Source organism: Suricata suricatta, chromosome 6 (assembly GCF_006229205.1).
Source record: "Suricata suricatta isolate VVHF042 chromosome 6, meerkat_22Aug2017_6uvM2_HiC, whole genome shotgun sequence".
NCBI classification, from domain to species: Eukaryota; Metazoa; Chordata; class Mammalia; order Carnivora; family Herpestidae; genus Suricata; species Suricata suricatta.
The window spans coordinates 23,202,002-23,219,174 of NC_043705.1; the positions used below are offsets into that span (position 1 = coordinate 23,202,002).

Here is a 17,173-nt window from a genome sequence, read left to right on the forward strand (position 1 = left end):
GACATGCAAAGGACCTAGAATAGCCAAAAGAATTGAAAAAGAAGAACAAATTTAGAGGGCTAACACTATCTAATTTCAAGAATTATTGTAGTGCCACATTATTTAATACTGTGTGGTACTTGCATAAAGATAGACAAAAGATCAACAGAACAGAGTATCTGAGGCCAGCTCTGCGCTGAGAGCCAAGAACCAGATGCAGGGCTCACTATGTTGTACAGCTGAAACTAATGTAACCTTGTAGATCAACCATACTTCAAAAACAAAAAAAGACTATTATAATAGGGTATTGCAATAGGGGAGAGAGAGAGGGCACAAATCTAAATACAGCAAGGGATTTACAGCTAACAAGCAGAATGGAGAAGTCAGTGGTTGGAAAATTACTATGAAGAGACATCAAGGGTAAGGAGATTTTCATTAAACTGATCTGTGATATTGTGATTTTTAATAAGAAATATAAATTTGGTTTTTGACCCCATTGCTGGCACAGTGCTCCTAAAACTTTTGGATTTCCCTAAGCGATAACAGCAATAAAGGTGTTTTTGTGAATGTGATGAACCTTTTAGAATGCACCTAAGAATGGGGGCTGGTTGCCAGGGGAATCAACCTTGGATTAGAGGGTTGGAATTTCTAGGCCCACCCCATAACCTAGCTAGGGGAGAGGGATTAGATGTTTACTCCTTAGCCAACGGCCAGTGATTTAATCAATCATACCTACAGAATGAAGCTGTTATCAGCTAAACTCTAAGACCTGACCTTTACTGCTCACCTGCTTGTACCCACCAACCCTTGTCCCACATCTTCTCTTAAGCTCTTTTTTCCCTTTTATCTCTTAACACACACAAAGAGCCAAGGGGCATAGCATCCTGTGATGGAAACCAAAACTACTCCTCAAGCAAGAATGACTGCCTGGAAGAAGAGCTCCTGGGGCCAGACCACCCAGACCAGTTTGAGCATAACCACCCTGCCCCCCACTCATGCTTGCACAGACAAACTATGGAATGACCCACGCAGTGATCGGCAGTTACCTTTACCTCATTATAACACTAAAATCTCTGCCCACGCAGGAGCACAAGCCTCATTTACATAACATATGAGGTACGTGCAAGCCTGTTTCCTTAAGTCGCATGCACCACCTCGTTCCTGTCTCCACATATGATGACAAAACTCTCTTACCTAAATATTCACACTAACCCTAAGTAAAAGGAACCCATTCACCATTTCTGGAGAGTCATGGCTTTGGGAGTTACTCCCCATGACTTCCTTATTTGTTGCAAACAAAGTTTCCTTTGTGTGACAATTCTTCCTGGTGTAATTTCTACATGTGACTTACCAAGGTGTAAACTCATGGTAGTTTAGTTACATAGCTTCCATAAAACCCCACAAGGATAGGGTTCAGAGAGTATCTGGGTTGATTAACAAACAGAGACTCAGAGAGAGTGCTGCCCGAGGGGAAAGCCTGGAAGTTCTTTCCCCTTTCCCCATACCTTGTCCCATGCATTTCTTCCATGTGGCTATTCCTGAGTTATATTCTTTCATAATAAACCAATAATCTAATAAGTAAAATGTTTCTTTAAGTTCTGTGAGCTACTATAATAATACTAATAGAATCTAAGGAGGGTGTCATGGGAACCTCTGATTTTTAAAGTCAGTTGATGAGAAGCAGAGGTAACAACTTAGACTTGTAAGTGGCATCTGAAGCGGAGGGTGGTCTTATGAAACTAAGCCCTTTACCTGTGGAATTTGATGATATCTTTGGGTAGTGTCAGAACGGAGCTGAAGTCTACAACACCCAGCTGATGACAGGAGTATTGTGGGAGGTGTGGGGCGCCCCACAATGCACACACACACTTTGGAAGTGGGTCCAGGAACCCAATTAGACCTAATAGGCCTGGGTGCCTGAGGCAGGCCAGGGGATCATATATCGAGGGTGGAGGTTCTCTGTAAGTTGAGAAAATTCTTGCTAAAACTATGCTCTGCAAGGATGGACACAGAAGCCCAACATCAAGGCCTAGTTGAGAAGAGGGCTCAGAGGAGCCTAACTAAAGTGTGATCAAGAAGAGAATTTTTGTCAATACAAATACTTGTATGCAAAAGTAATTAGCAGCTAAACAATACAAATTCCATAAATGGGTGAATGGATAAACTTTTGTAGACCACACAATGGAATACTACTTATCACTAAAATGGATGAAATTATCAATACATTCAACAACATGAATGAATTTCAAACTAATTATCCTAAGTAAAAGATGCCAGACCCAAAATTCTCCAACTCTCTTAATTGAATGACCCCAAAACTCCAGAAAAATGTAAACCAATCTAAAATTACCATGACTAGATCAGAGGTTGCTTGGGGGCAAGGGCAGGAAGGACAAAATTAAGAAACAGAAGGAGGAAACTTTTGGGTTGATAGATATTTTTATTATATAATTGTGGTGGTGCTTTCACAGTTGCATACATATGTGAAAACTCTCAAATTATACACTTTAAATATTGTGCAGTTTATTCCATGTCAATTATTCCTCAATAAAGATGCTTTAAAATTATTTTATTTTATTTTACTTTATTTTATGTTAATTTTACTTTTGAGAGAAAGAAAGACAGAGCATAAGTGGAGGAGGAGCAGAGAGAGAGGAGGGCACAGAATCCAAAGCAGGCTCCAGGCTCTGAGCATCAGCACAGAGCCCAATGTGGGGCTTGAACCCATGAACCGTGAGATCATGACCTGAGCTAAAGTCAGATGCTTAATCGACTGAGCTAACCAGGCACTCCTTTTTTATTTTAAAGAGAGAGAGTGAGCAAGTGGGAGAGAGGGAGAAATGGAAAGAGAGAGAAAGAATCTTAAGCAGACTACACTTAGCGTGGAGCCTGATGCAGGGCTCAATCACTGGGAGCATGACCTAAGATGAAATTACGAGTCGGACACTCAGCTGACTAGGCAACCCATAAAATGCTTTTTGAAAAGGTCAAAGTCTCCTATTTCACCTTGCCTCTTGATATAACATGCTTTAGTCTTGTGTATCCCTACTTCTTCCACTCCAAGTCCCTATTTCAATCTATTTTTACTTCCCTTCAGCCTCTTACACTACATTTTCTTTCTCTCTCAGGAAATCATACCTCTAACTGCCTCTAGTCTCAGCTTTTTATCATCTGTTCTCCACCCCTGGAGCCAGAAGGACATATGATATCATCCCTTGTTCACAATTCTTTGTTGGCTTCTCTCAGGAAAAAGATCCAAATTGTTTAATTCGTATTAAAGACCCTTTGAGATCTGGGCCTTGATTTCCCTTCACAATCTCATCACCAGCTTTCTCCCCACCATCTGGATTCCCATCCTCACCCCAGCGTCTCACTGAAAAGATCTGGATAGACTACACCACTACAGATCCCTAAAGTTTGGCCTTTTTATTTCTTTCTCTCTGCCTCTTTCTCCTACTCTCTCCTTCTTCTGTCTGTCTGCTCCCACACCCCTTCTCCCTGGCTCTCTCTGTCTCCACACCCCACTGTCTGTTTTCACTTTTTCTGCTCATCTCCTCTCTACTCCCACCGCCAGGGCACTTAGTTTGATGAGTTTTATGTCTTCTTTCATAATAAAGCATAATATTTCTGTGTATTCATTCTAGCACAATGAAATTGGTGACCACAATTTTTACATACAGATGAAAATGGTGTTTGGGATCAAAGTAGGTTAATACTGTTTCCTCTAGTTGTTTAATAACCCCAAGTCATGACTATGCAAAGTGTTCTGACTGCGGCAGCCTAATATCCTTTATTTACAATTGTACTGATAGCTGCCTCTGCATGTAGATTATGTTAGCTACAAAGGAGCTACAGATTTCTTAGAGTATCTCATATACAAAGACTCTAATATGATAGTAATAATTTCAGTAACTGAAGGAAAAATTAAAAATACTAACCTCATTTGAAACATTTTCTTGCAAACTTGACATAGGAACAATTTCATTTGAATTAACATAACTGCTGACATTTGGAAATAGTTCTCCAAAAGATGCTCTCTGCACTGAAGACAAATCAATCTATAAAAAATATATATATTACTTTTATAGAAGTGAAGTGTTGCAGTGTTGCAGAAGTGTTGCAAAAGCAATTATTTTTATGTACTTGAAGTTGAAATACTATCATGTTAGGAACATTTTCTTGTGAAAAAGTATTGAGTTCCTAAAGTGATAAAAAGATTCTAAAATTGACTGTGGTGATGACTGCAAACATCTGTGAATATACTAAAAAACAGTGAATTTCACACTCTAAATAGGTAAATTGTATGGCTTGTGAATTGTATCTCAATAAAGCTGTTTTTATTTTTAATTTTTTTAATGTTGCTTTAGTTTTGAGAGAGAGAGAAAGAGAGAGACTGCACACGAGCGCAAGCGGGGGAGGGGCAGAAAGAGAAGGAGACACAGAATCCAAAGCAGGCTCCAGGCTCTGAGCTGTCAGCTCAGATGCGGGGCTCTGACCTACAGAGTGTGAGATCATGACCTGAGCTGAAGTCGGACACTCAACCAACTGAGCCACCCAGGCACCCCACAATAAAGCTGTTTTTAAAAACCCCACAGTAGGGATACCTGGATGGCTCAGTCAGTTAAGCAACTGACTTCAGCTTAGGTCATGATCTCCCAGTTTGTGAGTTCGAGCCCCACATTGGGCTCTGTGCTGACACCTTGGAACCTGGAGCCTGCTTCAGAGTCTACGTCTCCGTTTCTCTCCACCCCTTCCCCACTCATGCTGCATCTCTGTCTCTCTCTCAGAAATAAATAAAATTTAAAAAAAATTTATCGAATAAACAGGGGCACCTAGGTGGCTCAGTCAGTTGGGCGTCTGACTTCAGCTTGGATGACAATCTGATGGTTCCTGAGCTTCACCTCCACAACAGGCTCTGTGCTGACAGCTCAGAGCTTGGAGCCTGCTTCAGATATGTCTCCCTCTCTCTCTGACCCTCCCCTGCTAGTGCTGTCTGTCTCTCTCAAAAATAAATAAAAAATTTTTAAAAAAGAATAAACATTAAAAAAAGCCCAAAACAGCTCTAGGTAGAAAATCTGAAAGACTCCACCAAAAAATTGCTAGAATAAATGAATTCAGCAAAGTTGCAGGATAGAAAATCGATGTGCAGAAATCTCTTGTATTTCTATACACCAATAACAAAGCAGAAGAAAAAGAATTCAAGGAATCAATCCCATTTCCAATGGCATCAAAAATAAGATATCAGGGAATAAACCTAACTAAAGAGGTAAAAGATGTATATTCTGAAAAGTATAAAACACTCATGAAAGAAATTAAAAAGGACACAAGGAAATGGAAAAGCATTCCATGCTCCTAGACTGGAAGAACAAGCATTGTTAAAATGTCTATACTACCCAAAGCAATCCACACATTTAATGCAATCCCTACCAAATACCACCTGCATTTTTCAGAGAGCAAGAACAAACAAAAAAGTCCTACAACTCAACAAGAATAAGTTGATTAAAAAATGAGCAATGGACTTGGAAAAGACATGTCTCAAAGGAAGATACACAAGTGGCAAATAAGCACGTAAAGAGATGCTCAACGTCACTAGCCATAAAGGAAAATAGAAGTCAAAACATTGAGATACTGTCTCATACCCATGAGAATGGCCATTATTGAAAAAACAGCTGGGGTGCCTGGGTGGCTCAGTTGGTTAAGTGGTTCAGGTAATGATCTCGCAGTTCAGGAGGCCACTGCTTGGTAAGACCCTGCCCTGGAGGATATGAGCAGGTCAAAGCCACAGTCCCTCAGAAGTGAGGGGTCGAGAAACACAGCCATATCTGAGATAAAACTCAGAAGGGAGGCACTGCCTGGCAACCTGATGGCTTGGTCATGGACAGTGTAAAGCGGGAAGCGGATGGAAGCTGGAAACAAAAGACATGTGTGCAACTGCTGGTCAGGGAGAGCACAGAGCTCTGATACTAGAAACTGGGTAGCTGGGTAATACCATTTGGAGCCCTCCCACACATGCGCACAGACACCTACAGGCACCACAACAATATACCTCAGAAAGCTAAGCAGCGCCATCTAGTGGAGATGAGGGCCATTAAACTAAGCCCCACCCACCTGAGCCAACCTGGCTCTTCATGAACACCATAAATCTCTCTGCCTATTCAGAGAACGGACTACAAAGTGCTTCATAGTTTGACTCCTAGGGGAAAACAATGTAACATCAATCATATTTCAGTCTGTTCACTGGTCCATCTATTCAATTTTCTTTCTCTTTTTTACTTTCTTTTTTGTTTCCTTTACGTGAATACAGAAAGAGAAAAAAATTATTTTTATTTTCAACTTTTATTAAAAATCTTTTTTTCTAGGAGCGCCTGGGTGGCTCAGTCAGTTAAGCAACCGGCTTCGGCTCAGGTCAGATCTCACGGTTCGTGGGTTCGAGCCCCGCGTCGGGCTCTGTGCTGACAGCTAGCTCAGAGCCTGGAGCCTGTTTCGGATTCTGTGTCTCCCTCTTTCTCTGACCCTCCCTTGCTCCAGCTGTCTCTCTCTGTCTCTCAATAAAAAAAAAAAATCTTTTTTTCTAATTTTTTACTTTCCTATAAAATTTACAAATTCTATTTTACTTCCAACATTTCAATTTATTCTATTTCGTTGTACTCATTTTCTCAAATTTTCAAAGGTTTTCCTTTTTTTTTTTCTTTTTTCTTTTCCCCTTTTTCTCTAATCAATCAATCTCCTTTCAATAACCAAACCAAAACACACCTAGGATCTAGCATCATTTATTTGATTTTGTGTGTGTGTGTGTGTGTATGTGTTATTTTCAATTTTTTCATTTTAATATTTTACCTTGTTAATTCCTTTTCTTCCTTCAAAATGATGAAATGAAGGAATTCAAAAGAAAGAGCAGAAAGAAATGACAGTCAGAGACTTACCAACACAGATACAAGCAAGATGTCTGAAGCAGAATTTAGAATCACGATAATAAGAATACTAGTTGGGGTGGAAAACAGATTGGAATCCCTCTCTATGAAGATAAAAGAAGTAAAAGCTAGTCAGGATGAAATTTAAAAAATGCTATAACTGAGCTGCAAACTTGAATGGATGCCACAGCAGCAAGGATGAATGAGGCAGAGCAGCGAATCAGCAATATAGAGGAGAAACTTATGGAGACTAATGAAGCAAAAGACCACGATTTAAGAATAAGAGAAACTAGTGACTCATTAGAAAGGAACACACCAGAATCATAGGGGTCCCAGAAGATGAAGAGAAAGAAAAGGGGTATATGAGCAAATCATAGTGGAAAACTTTCCTAACTTGGGGAAAGACACCGACATCGAAATCCAGGAAACACAGGCTCCCACAAGACTCAACAAAAACCAACCATCAACAAGGCATATCACAGTCAAATTCACACACAAAGAAAGAATCATGAAAGCAGCAAGGGGGAAAAAGTCCTTAACTTACAAGGAAAGACAGATCAGGTTTGCAGCAGACCTATCCACAGAAACTTGGCAGGCCAGAAAGGAATGGCAGGATATATTCAATGTGCTGAATCAGAAAAATATGCAGCCAAGAATTCTTTATCCAGCAAGGCTGTCATTCAAAATAGAAGGAGAAATTAAAAGTTTCCCAGATAAACAAAAATTAAAGGAGTTCGTGACCACTACACCACTCTGCAAGAAATTTTAAGGGGCACTCTCTGAGGGAAGAAAAGGCCAAAAAAAAAAAAAAAAGATCAAAAGCAACAAAGACTAGAAAATAAGATCCATCTACCTGCCATTTACAAGTGACCCACTTTATTTTTTTTAATTTTTTTAATGTTTTATTATTTATTTTTTAATGCTTTATTTATTTTTGATACAGAAGAGACAGAGCATGAGAGGGGGAGGGTCAGAGAGAGAAGGAGACACAGCATCTGAAACAGGCTCCAGGCTCTGAGCTAGCTGTCAGCACAGAGCCTGACGCGGGGCTCGAACCCACGAATGTGAGATCTGTCCTGAGCCGAAGTCGGAGGCTTAACTGACTGAGCCACTCAGGTGCCCCTAATTTTTTTAATGTTTTAAAATTTATTTTTGAGAGACAGAGAGAGCGCGAGCAGGGGAGGGTCAGAGAGAGAGGGAGACACAGAATCCGAAGAAGGCTCCAGGCTCTGAGCTAGCTGTCAGCACAGAGCCTGACACAGGGCTTGAACCCACGAACCATGAGATCATGACCCAAGCTAAAGTCAGACGCTTAACCAACTAAGCCACCCAGGTGCCCCACAAGTGACCCACTTTTGACCTAAGGACACCATATATTGAAATTAAGGGGATGGAAAAGCATCACGCTAATGGTTGACAAAAGAAAGTCAGAGTAGCCATACTTATATCAGACAATCTAGACTTTAAAATAAAGACTGTAACAAGAGATGAAGAAGGGCATTATATCATAATTAAGGGGTCTATCCACAAACAAGATATAACAATTGTAAACATTTAGCTCCAAATGTGGAAGCACCCAAATATATAAATCAATTAATCACAAATATAAAGAAACTCACTGATAATAATACCATAATAGTAGGGGACTTCAACACCCTGCTTACAGCAATGGACAGATTGTCTAAAGAGAAAATCAACAAGGAAACAATGGCTTTGAATGAACCACTGGAATAGACAGATTTAACAGACATATTCAGAACATTTCATCCTAAAGCAGAAGAATATACATTCTTCTCCAGTGCACATGGAACGTTCTCCAGAATATATTACATACTGGAACATAAGTCAGCCCTCAACAAGTACAGAAAGATCGAGATCATACTGTGCATATTTTCAGACCATAATGCTATGAAACTTGAAATCAACCACAAGAAAAAATTTAGAAAGATAACAAATACTTGGAGACTAAAGAACATCCTACTAAAGAATGAATGGGTTAACCAAGAAGTTAAAGAGGAAATTAAAAAGTACATAGTAGCCAATGAAAATGATAATGCCACAGTCCCAAATCTCCGGGATGTAGTAAAGGCAGTCATAAAGGGGATGTATGTAGCAATCCAGGCCTTCCTAAAGAAGGAAGAAAGGTCTCATATACACAACCTAACCTTACACCTCAAAGAGCTGGAAAAAGAACAGCAAATAAAACCCCAAACCAGAAGAAGACAGGAAATAGTAAAGATCCGAGCAGAAATCAATGCTATCAAAAACAAACAAAAAACCAAAAAACAAAAAACCAAAAAACAAACAAACAAAAAAAACCCCGTAGAACAAATCAACGAAACCAGAAGCTGGTTCTTTGAAAGAATTAACAAAATTGATAAACCACTAGCCAGTCTGATCAAAAAGCAAAAGGAAAGGACCCAAATAAATAAAATCAAGAATGAAAGAGGGAAGATCACAACCAACACAGCATGAATAAAATCAATAATAAGAGAATATTATAAGCAATTATATGCCAATAAAATGGGCAATGTGGAAGAAATGGACAAATTCCTAGAAAGATATATAAACTACAAAAACTGAAACAGGAAGAAATAGAAACTTTGAACAGACCAGAACCAGTAAAGAAATTGAATTAGTATTCAAAAATTTTCCAAAAAACAGAGGTCCAGGGCCACATTGCTTTCCAGGGGAATTCTGCCAAACATTTAAGGAAGAGTTAACACCTATTCTGTTGAAGCTGTTCCAAAAAATAGAAATGGAAGGAAAACTTCCAAACCCTTTCTATGAATCCAGAATTACCTTGATTCCAAAACCAAAGACCCACTAAAATGAATAACTACAGACCAATCTCCCTGATGAACATGATGCAAAAATCCTCAACAAGATATTAGCCAACCAGATCCAACAATACAGTAAAAAATTTATTCACCATGACCAAGTGGTATTTATACCTGGATACAGGCTTGGTTCAATAACCACGAAACAATCAATGTGATTCATCACATCAATAAAATAAAGGACAAGAACCACATGATCCTCTCAAAAGATGCAGAGAAAACATTTGACAAAATACAGCATCCTTTCTTGATAAAAAAAAAAACACCTTTAAGATAATGATAGAAGGATCATACCTTGAGATCATGAAAGCCATATATGAAAGACTCAATGCTAATGTCATCTTCAATGAGGAAAAACTGAGAGCTTCCCCCCTAAGGCCAGGAATAAGACAGGGATGTCCATTCTCACCAACATTATTCAACATAGTATTGGAAGTCTTAACTTCAGCAATCAGACAGCACAAAGAAATAAAAGGCATCCAAATCGACCAGGAAGAAGTCAATCTTTCACTCTTCACAGATGACATGATACCATTTCCATGATATGGGAAACCCAAAAGATTCCACCAAAAAACTTCTAGAACTGATCCATGAGTTCAACCAAGTGGCAGGATATAAAATCAATGCACAGATATTGGTTGTATTTCTATACATCAACAATGAAGCAACAGAAAGAAAAATCAAGGAATTTATCCTATTTACAATTGCAGTAAAAACCACAAAATACCTAGGAAAAATTCTAATCAAAGAAGTAAAAAGTCTATACACTAAAAACTAGAAAGCTTATGAAAGAAATTGAAGAAGACACAAACAAAAAAATGGAAAAATATCCCATGCTCCTGGATAGGAAAATCAAATATTGTTAAAATGTCAATACTATCCAAAGCAATCTACATATTCAATGCAACCCATATCAAAATAACACTAGCATTCTTCACAGAGCTAGAATAAACAATCCTAAAATTTGTATGGAACCAGAAAAGACCCTGAATAGTCAAACCAATCTTGAAAAAGAAAACCAAAGCAGGAGGAATCACAATTCGGGCTTCAAGTATTACAAAGCTGTACTCATCAAGACAGTATGGTACCGGCACAAAAACAGACACTCAGGTCAATGGAATAAAATAGAGAACCAGAAATGGACCCACAAATGTATGGCCAACTCCTCTTTGACCAAGCAGGAAAGAATATTCAATGGAATAAAGACTTCAGGAAGTGGTGCTGGGAAAATTGGACAGCAACATGCAGAAGAATGAACCTGGACCAATTTCTTACACCATACACAATGATAAATTCAAAATGGATGAAAGACTTAAATGTAAGAGAGTAAGCCATCAAAATCCTCAAGGAGAAAGCAAACAAGACCTCTTTCACTTTGGCTTCTGTAACTTCTTACTCAACACGTCTCTGGAGGCAAGAGAAACAAAAGCAAAACTTAACTATTGGGACCTCATCAAAATAAAAAGCTTCTGCACAGTGAAGGAAACAATCAGCAAAATGAAAGGGCACCAACAGAATGGAAGAATATATTTGCAAATGACATATCTGAGAAAGGGTTAGTTTCCAAAATCTATAAAGAACTTATCAAACTCAACACCCAAAACACAAATAATCCAGTAAAGAAATGAGCTAAAGACATGAATAGACACTTGTACAAAGAAGACATCTAGATGGCCAACAGACACATGAAACGATACCCAAAGTCACTCATCATCAGGGAAATACAAATCAAAATCGCGATGAGATACCACCTCACCCCAGTCAGACTGGCTAAAATTAACAACCCAGGCAACAACAGATGTTGGAGAGCATGTGGAGAAAGAGGATCTCTTTTGCACTGCTGGTGGGAATCCAAACTAATGCAGCCACTCTGGAAAACAGTATGGAGGTTCCTCAAAAAATTAAAAATAGAACTACCCTATGACCCAGCAATTGCTCTACTAGGTATTTATCCAAGGGATACAGGTATGCTATTTCAAAGAGACACATGCACCCTAATGTTTATAGCAACACTATCGACAATAGCCAAAGTATGGAAAGAGCCCAAATGTCCTTCAATGGATGAATGGATAAAAAAGATGCAGTATATATACAGATACACATGAAAAGATGTTCAACATCACTCATCATCAGGGAAATACAAATCAAAACCACAATGAGGTGCCACCTCACACCAGTCAGACTGACTAAAATTAACAACTCAGGAAACAAATGTTGGCGATGTGGAAAAAGAGAAACTCTTTTGCACTACTGATGGGAATGCAAACTGGTTCAGGCATGGTGGAAAACAGTATGGAGGTTCCTCAAAAAATTTAAAAAACTATCTTACAATCCAGCAAATGCACTACTAGGTAGTGGAGTTTCAGTTTTGCAAGAAGAAAAAAGTTCTGGATGAAAAAAGTGATCGTTGAATAGCAATATAAGTGTACGTCCTTAAACTGTACAGTTTAAAACAGTTAAAATGGTAAATTTCATGTTACATATATTTTTACCACAATTAAAAAATTAAAAAAATCTAATTTTTCCTTCATGTATAGCAGTGTATAGAGTACTTCTAGCAAAAGCATGTTTATACAACAGAATACCACAGACAACATTCCATATGTATAAAATTCCCCTGGTGTGACACAAATAGAATAACAGGGAGAAGGGAGAACCAGAAAATAGATACAAGGGCCACATGCTAATACTTACCACTAAATCAGCAGCTTGCGAAGATGGAGTACTTGTTAAGAGGCCTCTGCTTTTCTTATCAGGAGTACTAGAATTTGTACTCTATAAATGTTTCGTGAAATAGGGGATTGAATAGCAGAAAGAAAAAAACTAATTTAATACAGTAAAAATACAATATCAAATTAGTAGACTAGATCATAATGTGTCAGACTAATAAAATTTTAATGTGCTAATTAACTAAAAAATTTTTCTGGCTTGAGCTAGGTCAAGAAACTCCTAAGAGAACTCTATGTAGGACAAGAACTATACAAGAATACTTTTGGTGAAATCACTATTAACTTCAAAAGGAAAGCTAATTTAAGATTTGAACTAAGAAGTGGTGCTTTGATTATCTTTTTTAATGCTAAGAAAAGTCTTTTACTTTTAGCACTTGTTTAATTCATAGTATATTATTTTACTTTTTATGGAAAGGCATTACAAGTTATTTATAAACCTGTTAAAATGTGTAATAAGGATAACTGGTTTTTGAAGATGCAAAGAAGCAGAGACAGAGAGAGACAGGTGGACAAATCAAGAGAGAGTGAGAGAGCAAGAGAAAGGATCAGAGACCTAAAAGTTTAAGTGTGGAATGCGGGAGGGAGGAAATGGGGAGAGGAGGAAAGGGAGAGAGGGTGAATGAAGAGTTAAGAGAGAGGAAGAAAAAAGAGAAAAAGACCGAGAAGAGAGAGGAAGGGAGAAGGATGAAGAAGATAGAGACCAACAAACTATGAACAGCAAGAAATTGACAGAGAAACAGAGTCAGAGATAGAGAAGACAATTGGAGAGAGATCAAGACAGAGACAGGACAAAGAAAGAACTTGAGACTAAGAGACAAAAATCAGGGAAGGCAAAAACAAACAGGCAGAGAGGCAGAGCTGCAAAACAGAGTGACAGAGATATTAAAAAAGACAGAAGACAGATCATTTTATTTCTAGCAATTAGTTGTCTTTTCAACTGTTGGATTCCATGAAACAACTAGTCCCTCTGATAAATCTCTTTGAATAGGTGTTTATTATATGCTGCCAACTTTGGAACACAAACTAAGAGTTGGAACTTGAACATCATAGGCAAGTTTGTGTTAGGTTTCTTTTTTCTTTCTTTCCTCCTTTCTTTCACTCTTCCTTTCCTTTCTGGCTTAAAAATCTCTTAAAATAGTTTTTTGTTCAAGATGTAAGATGGGATTGTTTATTAGGAAAATTTTTATCAAAAATTTTATATATATTTAGCTGGTACACTGTCAGCTCTTGAATTCATTAGCTATTTAATCTTTCTTCATCTGGGAAAGGGTTTGATGGGATCATTCTACCCCTAGGGATTGCTGTGCAAAGGTTACGAATAATACATGTGAAGAGAACCTACAGTGCCTGCAGACTAGGAGGTATTCAATGATAGGTAGTATTTATTATTGTGGCTGCCACGGAGGTGCTCTGTCCACACCTTCTTGAACAGAGAACCCGCTGTTCTACTGCAAAGAGTGCAGTTAGCTGACAGCGTCTGGCCTCACCCGCCAACCCTTCCAACTTCTCTGGAATCTGCTTTACTTTCCAGGTGAGGCCATCATCTTCTCCGGTAACCTTCAGCCAATGTTTGAGCCTAGAAGCCCAATATAAGAATCCTGTAATACATAACCTTTGCTCCAGACCTCCTTACTGGGAAAGCTTCTGGCACATGTGCAATGAGAGCTGAGATTATTCCTGCCCAATATTGCTCTCCCCATGTTCCTTTCTCAGCTATTACCCCCTCCAGCACACCACTCGTACTCTTAATTCTGTCTGAATATCTATTTCCCCATGGTCCCAAGAGATACAACTGTTAACTATCAATCCATTAAAAAAAATGTGCCTGCATACGCTATAAATATAAAGCACTCTGAATTTTTCTCCTAGATTCGTTAACAAATTATGTATATTAACAATTATGTATAGATTTGTTAACAAATTATGTTTATTACCAATTATGTATATTTACAATTATGTACATCTAAATCTTCCCAATAAGTACATTTCCTTGATATAGGCTTTTCAAGAATTAGTTAATAGAAGGCCAATGCTTACCAATGCAGGTTCTAGGGGATGAGGCAACAGAACTTTAGAAACTGAGTTATCTGCATTGGTTTCAGTAACAGACCTCTGGTGAGATGATGAAATCTCCATTTTTAGATGACGAGAACTTAACTTTGTTTGACATTTTTTATCTGTAGGTTCAGGATCTTCTTCAGGCTGAAATAAATTCATAATCATGAAAAACACTCCATAATCATGAAATACACTATAAAATTATTTGCAGCACTTCTCAGATGTCTTATTTTACTGTAATATAAATGTTATAATTATTACTAATAAAATAAGGTATATATATCAATCATAAATATTATATATATAATTCTTTTCTTATTTTCTCAACTTAAAAAGAGTTTTCAATTTAAAGATAAATGTTTAAAAAAGTAAAGTTTTCTACATATTTACAAATAAAATCTCTTGAAAGACAAAACAGTTTGAAATACACACAACTAGGGGCACCTATGTGGCTCAGTAGTTAAGCATCTGACTTTGCCCCAGGTCATGATCTCAAGGTACAAGCGTTTGAGCCTTGCATTGGGCTCTGTGCTGACAGCTCAGAGCCTGGAGCCTGCTTTGGATTCTGTGTCTCCCTCTCTTTCTGCCCCTCCTTTGTTCACACACTCTCTTTTTCTTTCTCTCAAAAATAAATAAACATTAAAAAAAAAGAAATCTACAATTCAAAAATTTCCCTACTACATTTAAGGTAATGTCTCTCAAATAGTGTTCCATGAAAACAAATAATAATGAAATCTATCTACCTTTCAATAGTTAAAACTAAATTTTAGAGAAAACATCAAACATATTTATATAAATATATATATTATGAGATTATCCTCATTTAATAAGCCAAAAGTACTCTCTAAGACATCAGGACGCTGCAACTACAAGAAAGCATGTTCCTTTACCCATCAATGCCTGTGCTGCAAACTGCAGACAGATCAGTGTCCTGTATAACTTGTCCAACACAGTATTCTCAGTGTATATATATTCAGCATAACTGAGGAGGTGAAATTTGAGTTGGGTCCCGAATGAATGATAGTAGTTTCAGTTGGGGCTGAGGGAACATACACAATGGTAGAGACCAGGGAGGGAAAGAAAGGAAGCCAAGGAGCCATAAGGTTCATTCTAAGCGAAGGGAAGAACAAGGAAGCAAACAGTGAGGTATTTACTGGCATCTACTGACTTGCTTCTCTCACGTGTACCAAGCAAACAGCTTTTTCTCTCCTGTCACCATTCTCAGCAGTTTCATCACGCAAGTTGGTAACTCATCTAACTAACTGGCCTTCCAGTTGCTTAACCTCTGCATTTTCAATAACCTTTTTGCCTTATGGTATTTTAGTCACTCTGTGATAAAACATAGCTCTTACCATTAACAGAAAGCACAGAATTATCAATCTGAATAGTTTCTTATATTCTTCCAACCCATGTTCAATCATCTTCATGAAAAAAACTTCCCCCTCATTGAAATTTCCAATTTACTGATCCTACCATTTTATCTTAATACATTACCCTTCTCCTATCTTATTCCTTCCTTGTCTACCACCATGCACCCTTGTAATTGCTTTCTGATCCCTTTTATCACAGGTCTGACAAACCCCCAGCCCTAGATGGCTCCTGACATCAGTGTCCTCTGCACCTCCACTGCAGCTGAGTGCTCCGAAAACCATGCAATCTGGCATATCAAAGTCCCCACAAACTCAAAAGGAGTAGCCACAGATTGGCAACTCTTCAGCATTTCTCTAGCTACTCATGATTATGTCACTCTCTTCTCTGGCCCTCTCCCTGCTCACAGTTTCTCTCTATTTCAAAATAAATAAAAATTTAAAAAAAGAACAAAAAAGAACAGAATACTCTAGTGTATTTCAAAATGGTTCTTTTTCCCTTCCCACTACTAAAAGCATGAGGGGATTTTTCTTTGATATTTATTGTGAGGATTTGGTAGAGGCCCCTCCTAGAGGTAAAACTCATAAAAGAATTGAGGCCCCCAGATGACTGTGTTCCTCTTGAGTTTTTAACTCTCAGCGTTCTCCTCACTGAGCCTCCAGCAACTCACCTATCCCCCCAGCACTGACTCCCATTCCAGCACTGGTTCTCAGGGAGGTTTCTGCTCACACATTTCTGTTGCAGTAAGCATTGATTCTCTGTATCTGCTCATCTGTATTTCCAAGTTTTAGGGTAGCACTTTGGCCTATGACCTTAATTTTTCTGATATACCTGAAAAGAGTTGTTTATTTTTCACTTTGTTCAGCTTTTTACTTGTTAAGACAGGTGACTTCTAAGTTCCTTACATGTTAGACCAGAAACTTGAAGACCTCCACTTTTACAAAGTTCTTGATAACCCTAGGATCCCAAATAACATTCAGAATTGTTAACTAATCCCCATTTTAGGACTAAATGTTCTCCTCTCTTGGCTTCTGTTGTACCTTATTCTGTTTCTTTTCCTCCTTTTCTCTGTCCACTCTTACTTTTGTACTCGACTACAAAGCTTTCCAAGGAAAGATCCCAGACCCTTGTCTTTTCCTCATTTGGTAGATATTCATTTTTTCTCAAGTGCTTTCATCTATTTCTATGAATTTAAAACATTGTACACTTCTCTTGTTTTCCTAACCTGCAGAGTTAGAGCCAATGGTTCTTCCCTTGCATTTTCATGTGCCCTCAAACTTCCTGCCTT

At 38.2% G+C, this 17,173-nt stretch overlaps 1 protein-coding gene across 1 annotated transcript in view; it reads right to left on the reverse strand.

Moving 5' to 3' along the window:
* MEIKIN (meiotic kinetochore factor) overlaps positions 1–17,173 on the reverse strand; it is a 78,900-nt gene that overhangs the window by 17,745 nt on the left and 43,982 nt on the right. Inside the window, exons 10-11 of the mRNA XM_029941871.1 lie at positions 12,425–12,505; positions 3,918–4,037 (exon numbers count right to left, since the gene is read on the reverse strand). Of these exons, the coding sequence (XP_029797731.1) occupies positions 3,918–4,037; positions 12,425–12,505 (201 nt within the window). The remainder of the gene's footprint in view (positions 1–3,917; positions 4,038–12,424; positions 12,506–17,173) is intronic.